This window comes from Anser anser (assembly GCF_964211835.1).
Source record: "Anser anser genome assembly, chromosome: 11".
Classification (NCBI taxonomy): Eukaryota; Metazoa; Chordata; class Aves; order Anseriformes; family Anatidae; genus Anser; species Anser anser.
In genome coordinates this window covers 9,657,399-9,674,756 of record NC_139732.1, presented here as the reverse complement: position 1 = coordinate 9,674,756, position 17,358 = coordinate 9,657,399, and the positions used below count along the sequence as shown (strand labels likewise).

The 17,358-nt window shown below is 39.0% G+C and overlaps 1 protein-coding gene across 2 annotated transcripts in view; it reads left to right on the top strand.

Annotated features, from left to right (window-relative positions):
- Positions 1–17,090, top strand: part of SLC12A4 (solute carrier family 12 member 4) — a 50,424-nt gene extending 33,334 nt beyond the window's left edge. For both annotated transcript variants that reach the window (XM_083852084.1, XM_083852085.1), the window contains exons 9-24: positions 23–187; positions 276–374; positions 2,242–2,299; positions 2,738–2,912; positions 3,321–3,439; positions 3,915–4,013; positions 4,371–4,490; positions 5,908–6,012; positions 6,923–7,091; positions 8,219–8,414; positions 9,401–9,570; positions 9,783–9,914; positions 10,010–10,117; positions 10,923–11,107; positions 13,765–13,898; positions 15,920–17,090. In XM_083852084.1, coding sequence (XP_083708210.1) covers positions 23–187; positions 276–374; positions 2,242–2,299; positions 2,738–2,912; positions 3,321–3,439; positions 3,915–4,013; positions 4,371–4,490; positions 5,908–6,012; positions 6,923–7,091; positions 8,219–8,414; positions 9,401–9,570; positions 9,783–9,914; positions 10,010–10,117; positions 10,923–11,107; positions 13,765–13,898; positions 15,920–16,011 — 2,126 coding nt within the window. In that variant the 3' untranslated portion in view covers positions 16,012–17,090. The remainder of the gene's footprint in view (positions 1–22; positions 188–275; positions 375–2,241; positions 2,300–2,737; positions 2,913–3,320; positions 3,440–3,914; positions 4,014–4,370; positions 4,491–5,907; positions 6,013–6,922; positions 7,092–8,218; positions 8,415–9,400; positions 9,571–9,782; positions 9,915–10,009; positions 10,118–10,922; positions 11,108–13,764; positions 13,899–15,919) is intronic.
- Positions 17,091–17,358: the final 268 nt, after the last annotated feature.

Below are 17,358 nucleotides of genomic sequence, written 5' to 3'. Positions count from 1 at the left end.
TTCTTTTCTGTGGTGTTTGAAGACAATTTATGGAGCAATTACTTGGAGAAGGGAGAGATACTGGAGAAAGCACATCACCCATCTGTTGATGTAGCAGGCCAGAAGAACAACCTTCATCTGTATGTGCTTTCGGATATATCTACTTCATTCATGGTACTGGTTGGCATCTTCTTCCCGTCAGTGACCGGTGAGAATACTGGGAAAAGAGGAGAGGGCATCTTGGGTCTCTGAGGTTTCTTCACTCCCTTGATCTTGCATCCAAAATTTACTTTCAGGCATCATGGCTGGTTCAAACAGATCAGGGGACCTAAAAGATGCACAAAAATCCATTCCTGTTGGAACAATTCTTGCTATTGTCACCACATCACTTGTCTGTATCCTTTTAAAATTCGCGGAGTCCTACTGCGTTTAAGAGACTCACATGAATGATTGTGTGTCTGATTTATGGGACTGCTTTCAGGTGACTAAATTATTGTGAGTATGATTGGTTAGCAAAACCAAAAAGAAAAGCAGTCCTTGGGCTGAAAGCATCTGAATTGAAATCCTGTTGTTTTCCAACAAAATCTGGATCTGTAGGTTTTCAGGCTGGTTGAATACGGGTATATATTTTGCTTAGGATGTTGTGGACTGTTAAGTTTAGGGAAACCTTTAAACACAGAGATCACAAATTTCAGGTCCTTAAACAAGTATTTTTAGTTTGAATGACAGGAAGGAGTATGTGCTTTCTTGAACATTTTAAGGCAAGACAAACCAGACTTAGACTAGATGCTTAGCACACACCCCCAGCTGGCATGTGTAGAAGTGTTACAAACACTCGGTAGCGAGCTCCATGTAGCTGTGAATGACTCGCCATTTCCAGCCTGTTTCCACTGAGACTGGAGCACCTAATTTGCAAAATATGAGGATGTTCCTCGTACCAGATTTCCAGGTGCTGAGTGTGTACTCACAGGAACAGCCTTCGTCACAGTTGAAGATGGCAGGTTAAACTCTTGAGGGCTTAGGACAATGGAAGCTCTGCTTAGGAAAGTCTTTTTTAATCTCCTCTCTCCTGCTAGAGGGATGTCTTTCAGCTTCAGGTAGCCATTGATGTCCTAAACTGCCACTTATAAAGACAGATTTTCTGAAGAAAACAAACAAAAAACCCACCCCTCCAAAAACAACCAACCAACCGACAAAAAACTTATTATGAGCAAGACCTTAAAAAAAAAAAAAAAAACAAATAAAGAGCTTTCTGAATAAATCCCACCCAAAAGTCAGCTGGCTGAGAAGGTGCCTTTTCTGGAACTTCTGCTGTTTGGAACCTGTGGTTTTTTGCCAAACCTTGCAAAGCTACCAGTCAGGATCCCGGCTCACTTGTCTCAGCTTCTTAGGAGCACAGGCTTTTCCAAATGTTACTTCTGGAACTGACTCCATAGCATAAAAACTGTTCCCTCTGCATGTAAGACTTATTAAAACAGGTCACAGATGTAACCCCTGGCTTTAATGTTTTAATTTTTATAGTTCAAAACTTTTTTCATGAGGGATAATGTTATACATAGCTATTAATACGCCACCCAGTGGAAGGCTAACACCATAATTTTAAGGAGCAATTGGTTTTTCCCCTTTTATTATTCCTCTTATTTCATAATTACATTTTGGAATTGGAGGGTAGAGCTTAGAATTTAAACAGTCAAACTAAAATCACAAGATCAAAACCTTTACTGGAATGCCAGAACCAAGAAACTTGAATTATTTTATACTCCCTGATGCAGAAATAGTACAGTTTAATAATAAAGCAAATATTCAAAGATGTATTGGTGTTGTGAATGCTGTCAGAGACTGGAAAATGGGAAAGTGCAAGGTAATAGTTTGCTGTCCATTCAGAATAACTTCAAAGGAAGTGGTTTTCATGTAAACATCAATTTAATCTGCTACTGTAGAACAGAAATTGGTATTGAAATCTTTCCTACTTCTCTCCTTCTCTTGTATGTGAAGGTATCTCCTCTACTGTAACGTTTAAAGCAATCTTAGTTTAAAAATCAAAGCTTAGGATAATAACTGTTTGTCACTTACAGTAGAAGGTATATATGAGCAGTGAGGTGTTAATTTACTCATTAGCTTTACCATGTGTTTATGAAGATGCTGCAGTACAAATGCTGTAGGACAGAGGCAGATATTGAACTTTTCACAATATTTCTTATGGTTGTTTTTATCTGCCATGTTTAAATAAGTACTGCTTCCTTAGCACGCTGTGTACCCAAGACTTCAGTTGTGTATTATTATTTGGAGCCTGCATAGAAGGTGTAGTCCTGAGAGATAAGTAAGTAACCATTAAGTTTTACTGCTTCAATGCTCTACTTCATTTTTCTTTTCTTTTTTCTTTTTTTTCCTTTACTTCTGGATGCCTTTCCATCTGTAAGAGTATCTGATACTGGTTTGTGTTGGGTGTTTTAAACATTAAAACTTCGATTTTTTTTTTAAAAGAACTGTGTAATTCCAGATGAAAGTATGGAATCATAATTCTGATAATAAAGCAAGAATTTTATAATAAACGGTTGAAAAAAATTTCAAATGGCTGAAATCAGGTTGCAGACACTTCCTACATGTGTATTAGAACTAAGATTGTTTACAAATTCCGGTATTTCCTATTGTAGAGAATATCTAATAATATTTAAATGACAGCTTAAAACTGACCAAGAAAATCAAACATGAGTATCAAAATATTTTTTAAACATGAATGTCTTGTTCCTCTCTGCAGGTACGGCGATGCAGTGAACAAGAACTTAGTGGTGGGCACCCTTTCATGGCCCTCACCATGGGTCATTGTGATAGGATCCTTCTTCTCTACCTGTGGAGCAGGTTTACAGAGCCTTACTGGAGCCCCCCGGCTGCTGCAGGCAATAGCAAAGGACAACATTATTCCTTTCCTCTGGGTTTGTACATTTTTTATTTTTTAATAAAAGGCATTCTGTACGTAGTTATTAACCAGTTATTTGACTTTATGCTCTTGGAAATTAGATCTATTTTTCTTAGCCTGCCCTGCGTTGAAGTGAAGGTCAATTTTTTTTTTAAATGCTTTGTTTTCATTTGTTAAAAACTAGGAATATTTTTGAAGGATTTTGAATAAACATATTTGGTAGTTTTATGAAGAAGTCTAACATCTAATTCAATGAAGTAGAGAAAGCCATTAGAATTATTTGACTCCTTGCTCAAGAAGAAAATACATAGGAAAGTTACTATTATCTAAATGGATTTCTTTTTTTCATTATAACTTTATGAAATACTTGGAAGAAATGTTTAATATCTAATGATAAAAGCTGAAAATGCTTCTGTTTCTTCAGGTTTTTGGTCATGGCAAAGCAAATGGTGAACCAACATGGGCTCTTCTGTTAACAGCATTAATTGCTGAGCTGGGAATCCTTATTGCCTCCCTTGACATGGTGGCTCCAATTCTCTCAATGTAAGGAACAGGGTGGATGCTATAAAAACAAATGAACAAAACCCCAAAAACATGCTTTTTAGTTTTACTATCTTGATTGATTTAATTGTCTTTTGTAACTGTATCTTAAACTGCTAAAACAAATTACTAGAGCCTGAGTTCCACTTTTATTATTTCTATGAATTCTCTGACCTGTGACTCTACATATAAATTCATTTGTTTCTGCTTTGGAATATTCTCTGAATACAAAGGTTTTTGGGCAGACTGCTATTTCATTCAGGAAAATGTTATTTTTAATGCAGAATGCTGTAAAAGGTACGGTTGATGTTGCAGATGCACCTAGCTTGATCCCATTAAAAGTTCTAACTACTTTATAGTGATATTTCAGGCTAACGAAAATTAATGGGTAGGCACACATGATATTTTGACTAAATAATTATTGTAATTATAATCTGTAAATGTGTATGCTAAAAAGTTTGTTTGTTTGTTCCTGCAGGTTTTTCTTGATGTGCTACCTCTTTGTTAATCTAGCATGTGCAGTACAAACACTTCTCAGAACTCCAAACTGGCGGCCCCGATTTAAATACTATCACTGGTAAGCAAAAGGCCAGCATGTTCAGTGCCTGGTCTGTGATCTGCAGCATGTGTTTTGGGAGAGCCCTCTCCATGAAGGCTGTGAACATGTCTTGCTTCTCTGGATATTGGTTCTAGACAAGGGGACATCAGTGTAATATTCTTAGTGGGCCAGACCCAAATATTTAATGGGATGAGAGTTTTGTTCCTACAACAGGATACTAAAACTGTGGAGGATGAGGGAGATTTACTGGAAGTATTATTTTGCCAGTTCACAATAGACAGTTTTAAAGAAAAAAGAACAAGAGAATAATTGAAGTTACTTATTTAATTGCTTTTCTGCACTACTACTCACTAATCTCTTTGCCTTTTCTTTCAGGGCCCTCTCATTTTTAGGCATGAGTATTTGCCTGGCACTGATGTTCATTTCATCTTGGTATTATGCTTTGGTAGCTATGCTTATTGCAGGCATGATTTACAAGTACATTGAATATCAAGGGTAAGTATTAAATGAACAGAAGAGGATAGGAAGGAGATTGGATCTATTATTTATGAATTATCTCCAGCCTTTACGACAATTAGTGAAGGAATGGACACTCTCCAGAGATCTGAATTAGGTTTCCCTTAGCAATACTTTTTTTTTTCTTCTCTCATTGTTTTGTTGTGTCGCTGCTAAACAACAGCCCCTGAAATCTCAGGGACATACTTTATTAAGCCCCTAAAGGTGTTTGGTGAAATTTATGAATCACAGGAAGCAGAAACCCTGGTTGAGGACTTTTATTTCTGTTATCACACACAATTACCTCTGGCCCAGAACACCTGAAGGCAGCCATCTTATTTCAGTTTATTTGACGTAAAGGTCTGTCTAGAACGGGTATTGAAAAGCCGATTCTGCAGGTTAGGTTGCTTGAGATTGTCAGTATGTGATGGAGTCTGGCTGTGGTATGGCTGTATAACCTGATTTTAACAAATGATGTATTAAAATTCGTTATTCCAAGTTTGATTATGCTTGGGAAACCTCTGGAGCAGAGTGTTGATTACAAATTAAATCCAGGAAGATGGTGGTGTCATATAGATTTGACTGAAATATTTGCATTTTGCTTGTGTGATATGTATCACATACATATATGTACCTGGTACATGTGCATGTGATACATGCTGTATTAATCCATGGAGAATGGATTGAGAGCAGCCCTGAGGAGAAGGACCTGGGGGTGTTGGTTGATGAAAAGCTCAACATGAGCCAGCAAGGTGCACTTGCAGCCCAGAAAGCCACCCGTGTCCTGGGCTGCACCAAAAGCAGCATGGCAGCAGGGCGAGGGAGGGGATTGTCCCCTTCTGCTCTGCTCTCATGAGATCCCACCTGGAGCCTGTGCTCAACTCTGGGGCCTCAGCACCTGAAGGACAGCGACCTATTAGAATGAGCCTAGAGCAGGGCCACAAAGGTGATCGGGGGCTGGGGCATCTCTCCTGCGAGGACAGGCTGAGGGAATTGGGGTTGTTCAGCCTGCAGAAGAGAAGGCCCTGGGGAGACCTTACAGCAGCCTTCCAGTACCTAAAGGGGACCTACAGGAAAGCTGGGGAGGGACTCTGTCAGGGAGTGCAGCGAAAGGACAAGGGCAAATGGCTTTAAGCTAGAAGAGGGTAGATTTAGATCCAATATTAGAAAAATTCTTTACTCTGAGGATGGTGAGGCCCTGGAACAGGCTGCCCAGAGGAGCTGTGGATGCCCCATCCCTGGAGGTGTTCAGGACTAGGCTGGATGGGGCTGGGAGGGATGGGGCTGGGGGCAGCCTGGGCTGATGGGAGGTGTCCCTGCCCATGGCAGGGGGCTGGAACTGGATGATCCTTTAAATGCTTATAAATAATTTAAATGCTCATAAAACTGAATGATGGCTAAATGATGTCCTTCACAGTGCAGAGAAGGAATGGGGTGATGGTATCCGGGGTCTTTCGCTCAGCGCAGCAAGATACGCCTTACTCAGACTGGAGGAGGGCCCTCCGCACACAAAGAACTGGAGGTACTCATTTTAGACTAGTAACATGTCCTGTTGTGGTTATCTATTTACATGTAAGGTTTTAATGGGATTGCAAACAGATTTTGGGAATCTGTGTGCTTGAATCTAAATGCCAAGAAAATAAATAAATACAATACATTGATATAATGATAATATTATATTAAATATATATATAAATGCCAAATCAGAAGTGGAAATTGGGGAAACTATAAAGATGACTGAGTGCAGAGGGCCATTGTAATTTGCACTAGGGGTGTGAAGAAGTCGCTGCTATCATTCTAGACTTAAAAACTGGAAGAGTAACCTACATTTCTCCCTCTGGCTTTGTGTGTCAAGCCAGATTACAGAATCCTCCTCACAGTTATGCATTGCAAAATTCTTGTCAGGCTCTGAACAAGAGGATGAGTATCTACCTTAAGTATTCTATAAATCTTTTGGAACTTGCTTAACCATAGCTTAAGAGAGAAAATAATGTAGCAGATGCGTAACGGTATCTTAAGGGACGGAGAGCAAGTGGGATCTATGTTTAGGTAAAAGCATTCATGTTTCCCAATGTTTTGGCACAAGACGGATCCGGAGGGACAGCCTTACTCTTCTGAACACAGCATGCGCTCTACTTGTGCTTAACAGAGCCTTGAAAAATCAACCAAAACACTAATGCAAGTCTCATAAGCTGAGTACATTAATGGGTTTTATGACTGTCAAAACAATACAGCAGAACAATTCCCTCAGTGCTTCAATCTGCTTCAAATCGAGAGAAAGAAAATATTAATTAAAACCCTCCAAACGCAGGAGATATAGAAAGAGTGTACTGTATTCAAGCACAATTAAAGTATTGAAAGAAACAGTTTTTTATAAGTGTTTTTGCAAAAAGCATTAATACAAAAATGCATTCCCTTTTTATTTTCTCCAGGCCTCAGTTGCTGGTGCTTCTGAAACTTGATGAAGATTTGCACGTAAAATACCCTAGATTGTTAACATTTGCATCCCAGCTGAAAGCTGGCAAAGGTTTAACTATCATAGGATCAGTGATCCAAGGGAATTTCTTGGAAACTTATGGAGAAGCCCAGGCTGCTGAGCAGGTCAGTGCTTTAAACAAATTCCTAAAGGAAAGAGAGGGGTCAGCGGGCAGGTAATGTAAAAGTTTAATAAACTTACATGGAAAAAAGCGTATTACTGAGACTTCCATGAAATACAGTACTAGTTGAGTAGTACTACTTTTGTTTGGTACAGAGCTTGCAAAAGTTTCAGCTGTCAATTGTAGCTTTGAGAACATAAAAAGATAAATGCTTGCAACCTATAGAAAAAGCCTGACTCCGTGAACCTCTTGATTTATAAGAAATAATTGCTGTGGGAATTTATATATGCGGACTAATGGAGGGAAGGTGACTATTTAGTTTCTGAACATACCAAGGAACATTTCAGTGACTTTCAATTATTATAAATTTAGCAAATGTGCTGTGGTGCTTTCATCACTGTATGGTGATAAAATTATCACAAAAAGTGTTAAAGGGTGGTCTTGAAAATTTGCTACTAAATCATTTCATCTTCCTCAATATGTAAAAACATGACATCATAGCCCTGCTTACATCTGTGCAGCATCTGCCCATCGTTGTTTTCCCTAAAGGGTTTTTGTACAGGAACACAGTTACAAAGGAAAAACTAATTCATAGGCCTGTGGTTGAGTGAGTTTATTCTTTAAACAAATAAAGGGCATGGTATGTGGGGTGGTAGTGGTTTTGAGTGGGGGTTTAGTGCTCATATTTGTAAGTTGAATATAATAACACAGCAAGTTACATAGATATCTGAAACTAGAAATCCAAGGGAAGCTAATTAAGTGTATTTAATAAGTTGATTGTTTTAAAATTAGAGAATGGAAAGTGAGATAGGAACACAGATATCACTAACTGCTACAATTTTTATGCGTAAGAGATTATTACACAAACAAAAAAGCTATCTTTATATCTTAGAAATAATTATATTTGGAAGGGAACCTTACGTGTTTTCAGCAGATATTATATACAATGAGTGTATGCTCTCTCTGCTGTTTTATTAAGGAAAGCAGATGAGCAGAATCTGCTCATCCACTTTGCCTTACAATGTATTTTACGTGTGGACATATGAACAAAGAATTTACACTGTAATCAAATGATAGACCAAGACTTAGAGTTTCTCTTTGTTGTGAGGTTTTTCCTTGTCTGTCTTCCAGACTATTAAAAATATGATGGACATTGAGAAAGTGAAAGGATTCTGTCAGGTAGTTGTAGCCAATAAAGTTCGAGAAGGAATTGCCCACTTGATCCAGTCCTGTGGGCTAGGTGGCATGAAACACAACACTGTGGTTTTGGGATGGCCGTATGGCTGGAGGCAAAGTGAAGATCCAAGGTCGTGGAAGACATTTATAGGTGAGTTTTGAAGGTTCTGTGTGATCAAACATTGTGCACCAAGATGTTTATTACATATACAGTACGCACTGGGGATTTCAGCAGAATTCTTGTAAAACTGGTTTTGTTTTTATAATTTTTTGTTTCTGCTATCAAACATGAACTTATTGTTGAGCTGATGGAGCTAAGTCTTAGAAAATAAGTGCAATCTTACAGATTTACATTCCAGTGCTAGGGTTGTGGATTTTTTTGTTTTTTTTTTTTTAAATAAATGCGATAATTTGAAGTCTTTAGAATTGCATTACGAAAGGAGTAAGTACAGCAGTTGAGGTGAAGTTCATGAGGGAAATAAAATCTCTCATGTGAGACCAGCTGATGCAGCTCAGGAGAAAGGGGGAAAAAATATAGCTATGCTTTCAGGCAAAGCAGTAAGCAAATTTCCTGTAGATGATTTCTCACAATACATTTGAAATATCACTTGTAGCTAGGAGGCCCATGAAAGATCTCCAAAGATGAATGTAGCAGTTAAAGTTCGTCTTTCTAATGAATGCTTAAAAATTACAGAGTTCAAGGGTACTGTTTTTGTGGAAAACTATAATTTCTTTCCTAGATAATCTCTGTCCTTTCATAGGTGCTAATCTATCCATTTTAACTGCTGGAGCTAACACTGTCCTGCTATATCCCTGTCATTCCCCTGTCATCTCGAATGGTTCAACTACTTAACACAGTAAAATTAGAACGAAGCAGATGCTTCCTCCTTGCACTTAGCTTTGAAGATCGCAGCATTTATTTCAGACATGAAATAGGGCTTGTGTTCCTGTAAGTCTGTTTTATCCTAGCTGCGTTTGGCCTGACCTGTCTGTACAAGTCTTTATGTACTTCTTTTCTGTTTGTAAGCGGTGACTTTTCCAGTTTGCTGACATTTGCTTAGTGAGTAACTTTTTAACTGTAGATCACTCTTGCAGAATCAGAGTTAACTAACTGTTTGTTCTTCCCCCATCTGGCAGGTACTGTTCGTTGCACAACTGCAGCCCATCTGGCTCTACTGGTTCCCAAAAATGTGTCTTTCTACCCCAGCAACCACGAGCGTTACAATGAAGGCAACATTGATGTGTGGTGGATTGTGCATGATGGGGGCATGTTGATGCTTCTTCCTTTTCTACTCAAACAGCACAAAGTAAGGAGCTAGAGAGAGACTTTGTTACCAACCACTTTGGTGTGCATTAGTGTAAACAAGAAAGGCCCAGGAGCAGAGCTTGTGCTGATTTAAAAACAAAAACAAAAAACAACAACAACAAAAAAAACACGGTTATATTGGTAGGTTTCTGTTTCATATAGCAAAGTGTTACTGGTTCAAAGGTTCTGAGAATATATGTTCCCTTCCTCCAGGTTTGGAGAAAATGCAAAATGAGAATTTTTACTGTGGCTCAGATGGATGATAACAGCATCCAGATGAAGAAGGACTTGGCTACTTTCCTTTATCAACTCCGAATAGAGGCAGAGGTAGAAGTGGTAGAAATGGTAAGAAATTTGAGCCCATTTTTCACTTTGAGGGAAATGGTGGTGTTTGATTATGACTTGATTAAAAGAGCAAAACGTGTTTCTTATTTCCGCAGCACAATAGTGATATCTCAGCATATACTTACGAGAGAACTCTTATGATGGAGCAGAGATCTCAGATGCTGAGGCAAATGAGGCTGACAAAAACAGAGAGGGAAAGGGAGGTATGTTATTTGTGGCTGATTATTATGGGCTGCTGAGGTGGATGACACAAAGTTCCTTCCTGGTGGTGTTTTATATAGCTGCTTCTAAACTTAAGTCCTGTGTTCTAAAAGCTATAAGGAAATTCTTCTAGTGTAGCTTTTTGTTTCCCAAAATTGCATATAGTCATTGAATAGCCTGGCTGCACTTGCAAACCCACGCTAAAAATCATTTGGTTTGGGGGAAAACAATGGCAGCATGTAAGCTGCAGAAACAATTTGTATGTTCTACTTTGCAGTGTAAGCGATCCTCAGTGACGTGAGGATGTAAGTCTCAACTGTGTTTTAACTTTGGTTTTGCTTTGTATGGGATGTCTGGGGTTTGTCTCAATTTATAGAGTATCCTGTTTTCCTACTGAAGATTTCATTCTAGTTTGGACTGTGAGTCTGCACCTTTCATAGCCAAGTGTATTGTCTTATTTTTGTGCATGCACTTGTTCAACTTCTTTATCATCAATTTTGAGTCAGACATCCACTGTTTCAGACCACATCATGATGTGACATGGAGTCTTTTTTTCTTGTATATATACAGACCTAGGCCTCTGTTAGTCCAAATTCTGCATGGCTCACACTCACCTAAACAGTTTAAAGTCAGGTTGGTATGTAAGGTTATTAGCTAGGGCAGATGTTTGACATCTGAACTGTCCTAGACACTAAACTGACTGTACAAAATAAAGGATACAATAGAACAGAAAGTCTTTTATTGCTTAAAAATAACCCCAGATGGCAAAATAAGCTAAGTTCACCTTGTTGTTCATGTGCCCTCTAGGCTCAGCTGGTAAAGGACAGACATTCAATAGCACGACTGGAAAGCTTGTACTCAGATGAAGAAGATGAGGGGGACCCAGTTCCTGAGAACATTCAGATGACCTGGACAAAAGAGAAATGTGATGCTGAGAAGCGGAACCGAGGCAGTGCTGTGGGAAGCTTTAGAGATCTCATCAGCATTAAGCCGTGAGTCTTGTCAGAGTCAACAGTTTGCACCTCCTGACAATCTAGTTGTGCTTTGCGTTTCTTGTCTTGTCCGTCCTAATGGTTGGTTAGACTTGTGCAGTAAGCACTGAGATCTGACTACTGAAAAGACAGCAGTTAGCCTCCTGAGAAATCTCTAACCAATTAAATGTGGCACACATGCCTCACTATTTTACTTGGTATAGTCAAGTTCTAAATTGGAGATGTTAAAGCCTATTATAACTTTCTTCCTGCCTCCCAAATACATCAACAAGATACACAATTAAAGAAATGGATTAATAATTCCACTGATCTAATCACAGTTAATAGAAGACCTGTAATTTCACTGATCAAATCGCAATTAATAAAAGACCGATAATTTTGCTGATCTAATGTGGAGTGTGGATGTTAAATGCAGCAAGGAAGAGGCTGTGGAGATGGTGATGAATGACTGTGAATAGAATATATGTTTGATTAAAACCCTCTAAGATGGATTTGCTTCTGAGGGAGCACTGACATATAACTACAGCCTTAACATTGCCACGTGTGCACCCTTTGAATAGCTGGACATAAAGCTCTATTTTTGACTTTGAATAAAAATGTGTGAATGTCCTGTGACCTCTCTGATGTATTGCATCTTACATAAGAGTTCACTCGGCCAGCTTTGCACACTTGGCAAAGTCACAGATTTTTCTTCCCAAAAAATCAGTGAGAATTCGGATCGGCTTTAGGATGAATCATACATAGTTTATATACTGTAGAAATTCTGCTGAAATTGGTGTTAACTACCTGTACTTTTTCCTCTTCCATGCTTTCAGAGAATGGGAAAACTTGTAAGTTTGTTATTTAACGTAGAAGTGCCTTAAGATGGTTGAGAGGGAAGACTTCATCTTCTCAACTAAAAAGCAGGAAAACTATATGTAATTATGGAAGAAAAGAAAAGGAGTTAGAGTTAAGCAGTCTTAGCAGTGGTTTTAAAGGGAGTAAGATTAGCCACTTAAGATGAGTATCACTATAAATAGTGTGTAACAAACCACAAGTTATACTGACAAATCACGAAAGAAAACAATTACAGGTCTGAGCCCATTTTTTTAAGCAGAGTATGACATAAGATATGGGAAACATTCTTCATTTAGAGCAGCTCTCATTCCACAACACTGCTATGATGTTATTTCTGGCAGTTTCTGGACACTAACAAACCCTTTCTCATAGCCTACAACTTCAAATGACTGGGGAGATGCCAAATTTAAATGTCACTTTAGAGAACACCAAACCTTTAGTTATCAGTTACTTTTCCAAAATTGTACATAGTTAATAACAGTACATTGTTTCTGGTGCTGGTTTCTTCCTCACTTCCTGTAAACATAATCTGGCACGTGTCTGTGTTGTCCCTGGCTTTCTGAAACTGACGTGGTAAAGACAGAGGATGTCCTTGCTCTAAATTAAATAAGAACATGGAATAACAAAGAGGTAATTCAAAGTGGATAAATTGTGTTGTTAGTATAACAAACATAAATTGTACCATTGCATCTTCTGTTCTCTGTGTATATAAAATACGTAAAATACATATTTGCAAAAAAAAAGTATTTGGAAGAGCAGCAAGGTTACTAAAGACTTTAACTCATAACATGTAAAACTGCATCAGAAAAACTGCATATTCATCTTCAATTTGTTTCTACTAATACCTTGTTTTAATATATTAAATTGAAGAAGAAAAAAGTGGAGAATCCTCAAAGCTGCAAATCTACTCTTCCTTTAAGTCTATTTCTGTTCTGTTTTCCTTTTACAGTACCAGAATAATGGTTGATTTCCTTTAGGGAGGAAACATTCCCAGGCTCAGAATCCCCAAAGGATACTTTTCAGTTCTGTTCCTGCATGAATTGGTTATTTTGTGGTGATATATTCTGAAAAATTAATCCTGTACCTACGTTAACCTGCATTCTTAAAGAACAGAAGCTTGTGAGATCATGCTGCATCTGTTCTCTTCTCTCTCATAACTTTTGAATCAAGTGGCTACTCAAATTAAAAGCATGATTGAGATTTTAGAGATCATAGGCTTCTCTTGCAAATAGCCAGGCACAAAGTTTAATTAGTGTCCCAGTGAAGGAAAGGTTAAAATTGTTTGTAAGCATCAGTAAAGCCCCCCAAGCAGGCAGGCATCCAGCCACTTGTAGCCTATGAATCTGTAGGAAGCCAGGCTTTCTCTGGAGATGTCAACTGCTGTTCAACACAAAGACAAATCCACTCACAGAATGTGTGGATGGAGTGTGGGGCTGCCAGCTTCCTGCTGGGTTCTGCTAGGTCTCTGATGAATTTTGTGGTACTGAGCCATGAGAGGTCTGTTTGTGCCCCCATGGGAGTAAGGGCATCTGCCAGAAGTGAAGACTGCAGTCTCAAATGCCCATGGTCAAAGAGCAAGTCCTTGGGCAAAGGTGTTTTTAACTTCTGATGAAAGACTGTAAATCGTCTTTATAGACTGTGCTTGTAAAGAGCAGCATAACGCCAACAGCTGGAGACCTAACTCCAGGGAAAAAAAATCCTGTGTGCTGATGCTTAACAGGGTATTTAGGAGACTTAAGGTATGCTTTTAAGGACTTTTTAATCATTCAGTTTTCAGGGGTATGTTTCTAACAGTACATCTGAATGTGCTTTTTCTGCAGGAACCAATCTAACGTTCGAAGAATGCACACAGCAGTGAAGCTCAATGAAGTTATTGTTAATAGATCCCACGATGCCAGACTTGTCCTCCTCAATATGCCTGGTCCTCCAAAGAATACCGACGGTGATGAAAACTGTATCCTTTCAGGCAAGGCTTGGGCCACATACAAAATCTTTCTTTAATCTGTGCTCTTGAAGTTGTTTTTGCCACAAGTGGTGTCAGGCCATCACGTGTGACAAGGTTTGTACTGAGTGGAGAGTACTTACCCGTGGCTGCTATATAATAATTGCTTTAAATTTGCCACTGGTTGCTCTGGAAGCCTTGAAATCGCTCCTGTCTAAATTCTTTCTTAATTTAGTTTACCAGCCCCTTGCAAAGTCTCACTTTGGCAAAAATGGCATAATTCATTTGTGATTATTTTGCCATTACAGAAAAGGTTAAACAGTTTGACAACATGTAACACGGCTGAGGGCAGGAGCAAAGGCCAACTCTGAAAGGTGTATGGACAATGCTGTCCTATGTACAGAGTTAGTTAAAGGCTGGGCATCTGCTTGTGGGAATGAAGTCCACAACACTGACTTGGTAAGTTAGTTCTCAGCAGTCGATGTTTAAGGAGGCATCACCGCAGGCAGTGCTCTGGATAGGGCAGTGTCTGAACTTGAGTGAGCTTGAAGTCCTTACGGAGAGGGTGTTTCTTAGGCATCTGCTCTCACATCAGAATTTGGAAGCTTAGCTGCAAGAGTAATGCCCTGGTAAGATTAAAATTCAAACCTACCTCTTCAGGCACGTAGAGGGATACTTGTACCATGCCTCTAAGCAAGGCCAGAGTTGAGGAGCTGCAATCTGGTGAGCCTGTTGGCTTGGCAATTTACTGTCCACAGCTGCTCTTCAGGCCTAGATGGGCTGCTAAGGTAGCAAGCCTTTTATTGAACCATGCCAAAAACTATATATCGCTGAGTTGTGGATCCAGACCAAAAGATTGCAGTTTTCTCCTGAAACTAGGAGATAGTGGTGGTAACAGTTGTTACTCAACAGCCTGCTGGCTGAGGAAGGGATAAAAACACTCCTCAGCATAAATGCGTTTCAACCACAGCTACTACAGCTCAGGAGAGATTTTGAACTTGAGGCAGTGGTAACTTTGGGTAATGATGCTTATTCCTCCAGGCTTCCCTGGAGAGGCAGCTGCTGTGACCAAACAGCGTGCAATATTCACAAAGAGCAACTCGGAGGGAGTGTCTGTGTAGCTTGGTGTTCTTTCACTTTCCCACCAAAATGATCTGAGTGTTGCTTTCAAGCAAATTTATAAAGCTTGCTTTTATCCATTGGATTCCTTCCCCAACTCTGCCTCACCCTCCCCAAACCCCAGAATTTACTCAGAACTAAGTAGTAGGTACAAAATTTTGGGGTAGTATGTTCCTTGTCTTGTCTCCCCGATGCCTTTGTGATGAAAGCAGTTCATATTGAAAAGGAGGAATATTTTTGAAAATACGTTAGACTGGAGTTCATCTATGGCTCATGCTGAACCATGCACTAATGCAACTTGCTGTACTGCTGGCATGCACAAAAAAGTAGGTTTTGTAACTGCATCTGAGTCCGCCTAAAAGCACTGATTCCTCTTTTACATAGTCAGAGGCCTATTACTTTGCAAAACAGGGGTGAAAAGTGTGAGTCCGCTAGGGATTTTCTTAAATGTATCTTTATGTTAGTAGTAATAAATTCTGTGTATAAAATAATTGGTTTGCATTTATAAACAACTGTCATTAGTCCTATGCAACGGCCACCATCTGTATCTGTTTAGAAAGATAAATACAGATATGTCAAATTTTGTTAAGGAATACAGTTTAAACTCAGCTCCCATTTGGCATCTCCCAGTGAGATATTTCACAACACAAGCATGTAGAAATGCATTCAGCCACAAGTAGCATATGCTAACAGTTGGAAAAATTCCATTTCCCTAAGTTTTTCAAAATTTGCATGTAGGAAAGTTCCTCCTGTCTTGAGTTGTAATAAGTACAAACTAGTGGGATTGTTCAGAGATTAGTTTTTTCATTGCCTACAGCATTACAAATCCAAGGTTTTACTACAATTCTGTAAGGGGGAGCTAATCACTGTGTATTCTGGTTTTGACATTTTTGTCCTTGACTTTACTGAAACAGACATGGAGTTTCTTGAAGTCTTGACTGAGGGTCTGGAGAGAGTATTACTTGTCAGAGGAGGTGGCCGAGAAGTCATCACAATTTACTCCTGATTTAGTATAAGTTTCTAATGCTGGCCTACATTTACCTTCTTGGTGATAACGGACATTCCAGTTTTAAATGGAGAAGAAAAAAAAGGTTTTTTGCCTAACTTTCTCCTCATCCAGTCCTGATCATTGTCTTTCCATTTGCAACATACATATCTTTTGGGATTGCAGTATTGTTACACCATCCAATTAGCAACATAAATTAATTGTGAAGCTGCCACCTTATTCAGTTTCTGCTTCGGTACTCCAGCATTTGTGCATGTAGTTTTACCATTAAACCTATTTTTTAGACAACACTGCTATACGCAGTATTTTTAGTAACTGTATGTAAAGTTAGGACATGAAAGCCAGTTACTGTAAAAAGATTTAAAAAGCTTTTTATATTAGGTTTGGGGGATAGAATTACATTATATAGCAGCTAGTTTCTGCTGAAGTTCAGCTATAAAGCATTTTCTAAGAGCACACTAAATTGTAAGAGAGTACTGAAAAAGCTTTTGTTTTTCTGGGTTTATTTCCAGAACTAAACTCTCAGTATTGGATAAGAATTTATACTTTTAATACATTTATTGATAGAGATTTAAATAAATTATGTTGATACAGTTGAAATTATGTATGTAGCTTGCTACAAATTGTGTTGCTTCTGAGACTTGAGGTTCTGTGAGGCCAGATCCCTATTTATTTTTGTATTTATTTGTCAGAAATATTGGATATGCAGATGCAGGCTGCTTAGGAGTACAGAGATCTCACAATAAATTTGGAATGATCAATGGATTGAAGGACCAGTCCTGTGCAGTTCTTCCATGCTTTAAATTTCTTGCAGACCATCCATCAAAGTACATTGAGCATGTTGGAGTCCCATGTGTAGAGCCAGGTGCTATGCTGCACGCACCGCGATGGGATTGCACTTACACAAGTACAGGGGACCTGCTGCTTCATTCTATGCTTTATGTCCTTAGAGGAAAAAGAAGAAAAGATGACCCTTATTAACCAATAAGTCTCTGGATTTTGTCAAGCCCATTGAGTTGTACTTTATGTACAGAACATTCGTATTTTTTCAATAAAACGTTGCATACACTTTGAACCTATTCTCTGTTCTGTGTGCTGTAGTGAATTCCTTAGGAATCCTGTATTTTTCCTCACCTTGCAGAATTACTGTGGTCTGATTTCAGTGCATCTGCACAGGTGCATCCAGTACATGCAGGGAACGTGGTGCAGAGGTGTTGGTGCTCACCCAGATGGAAGAGGTACGGCACTGTGGAGTTACCAGCTTAGTCTCAAAAGCCCGGTGGTGTGCCTAAGTGAGTAAAGGCTCCTGCGGTTGGAGTTACTGCCATGTAATAGCTGAGTATAACT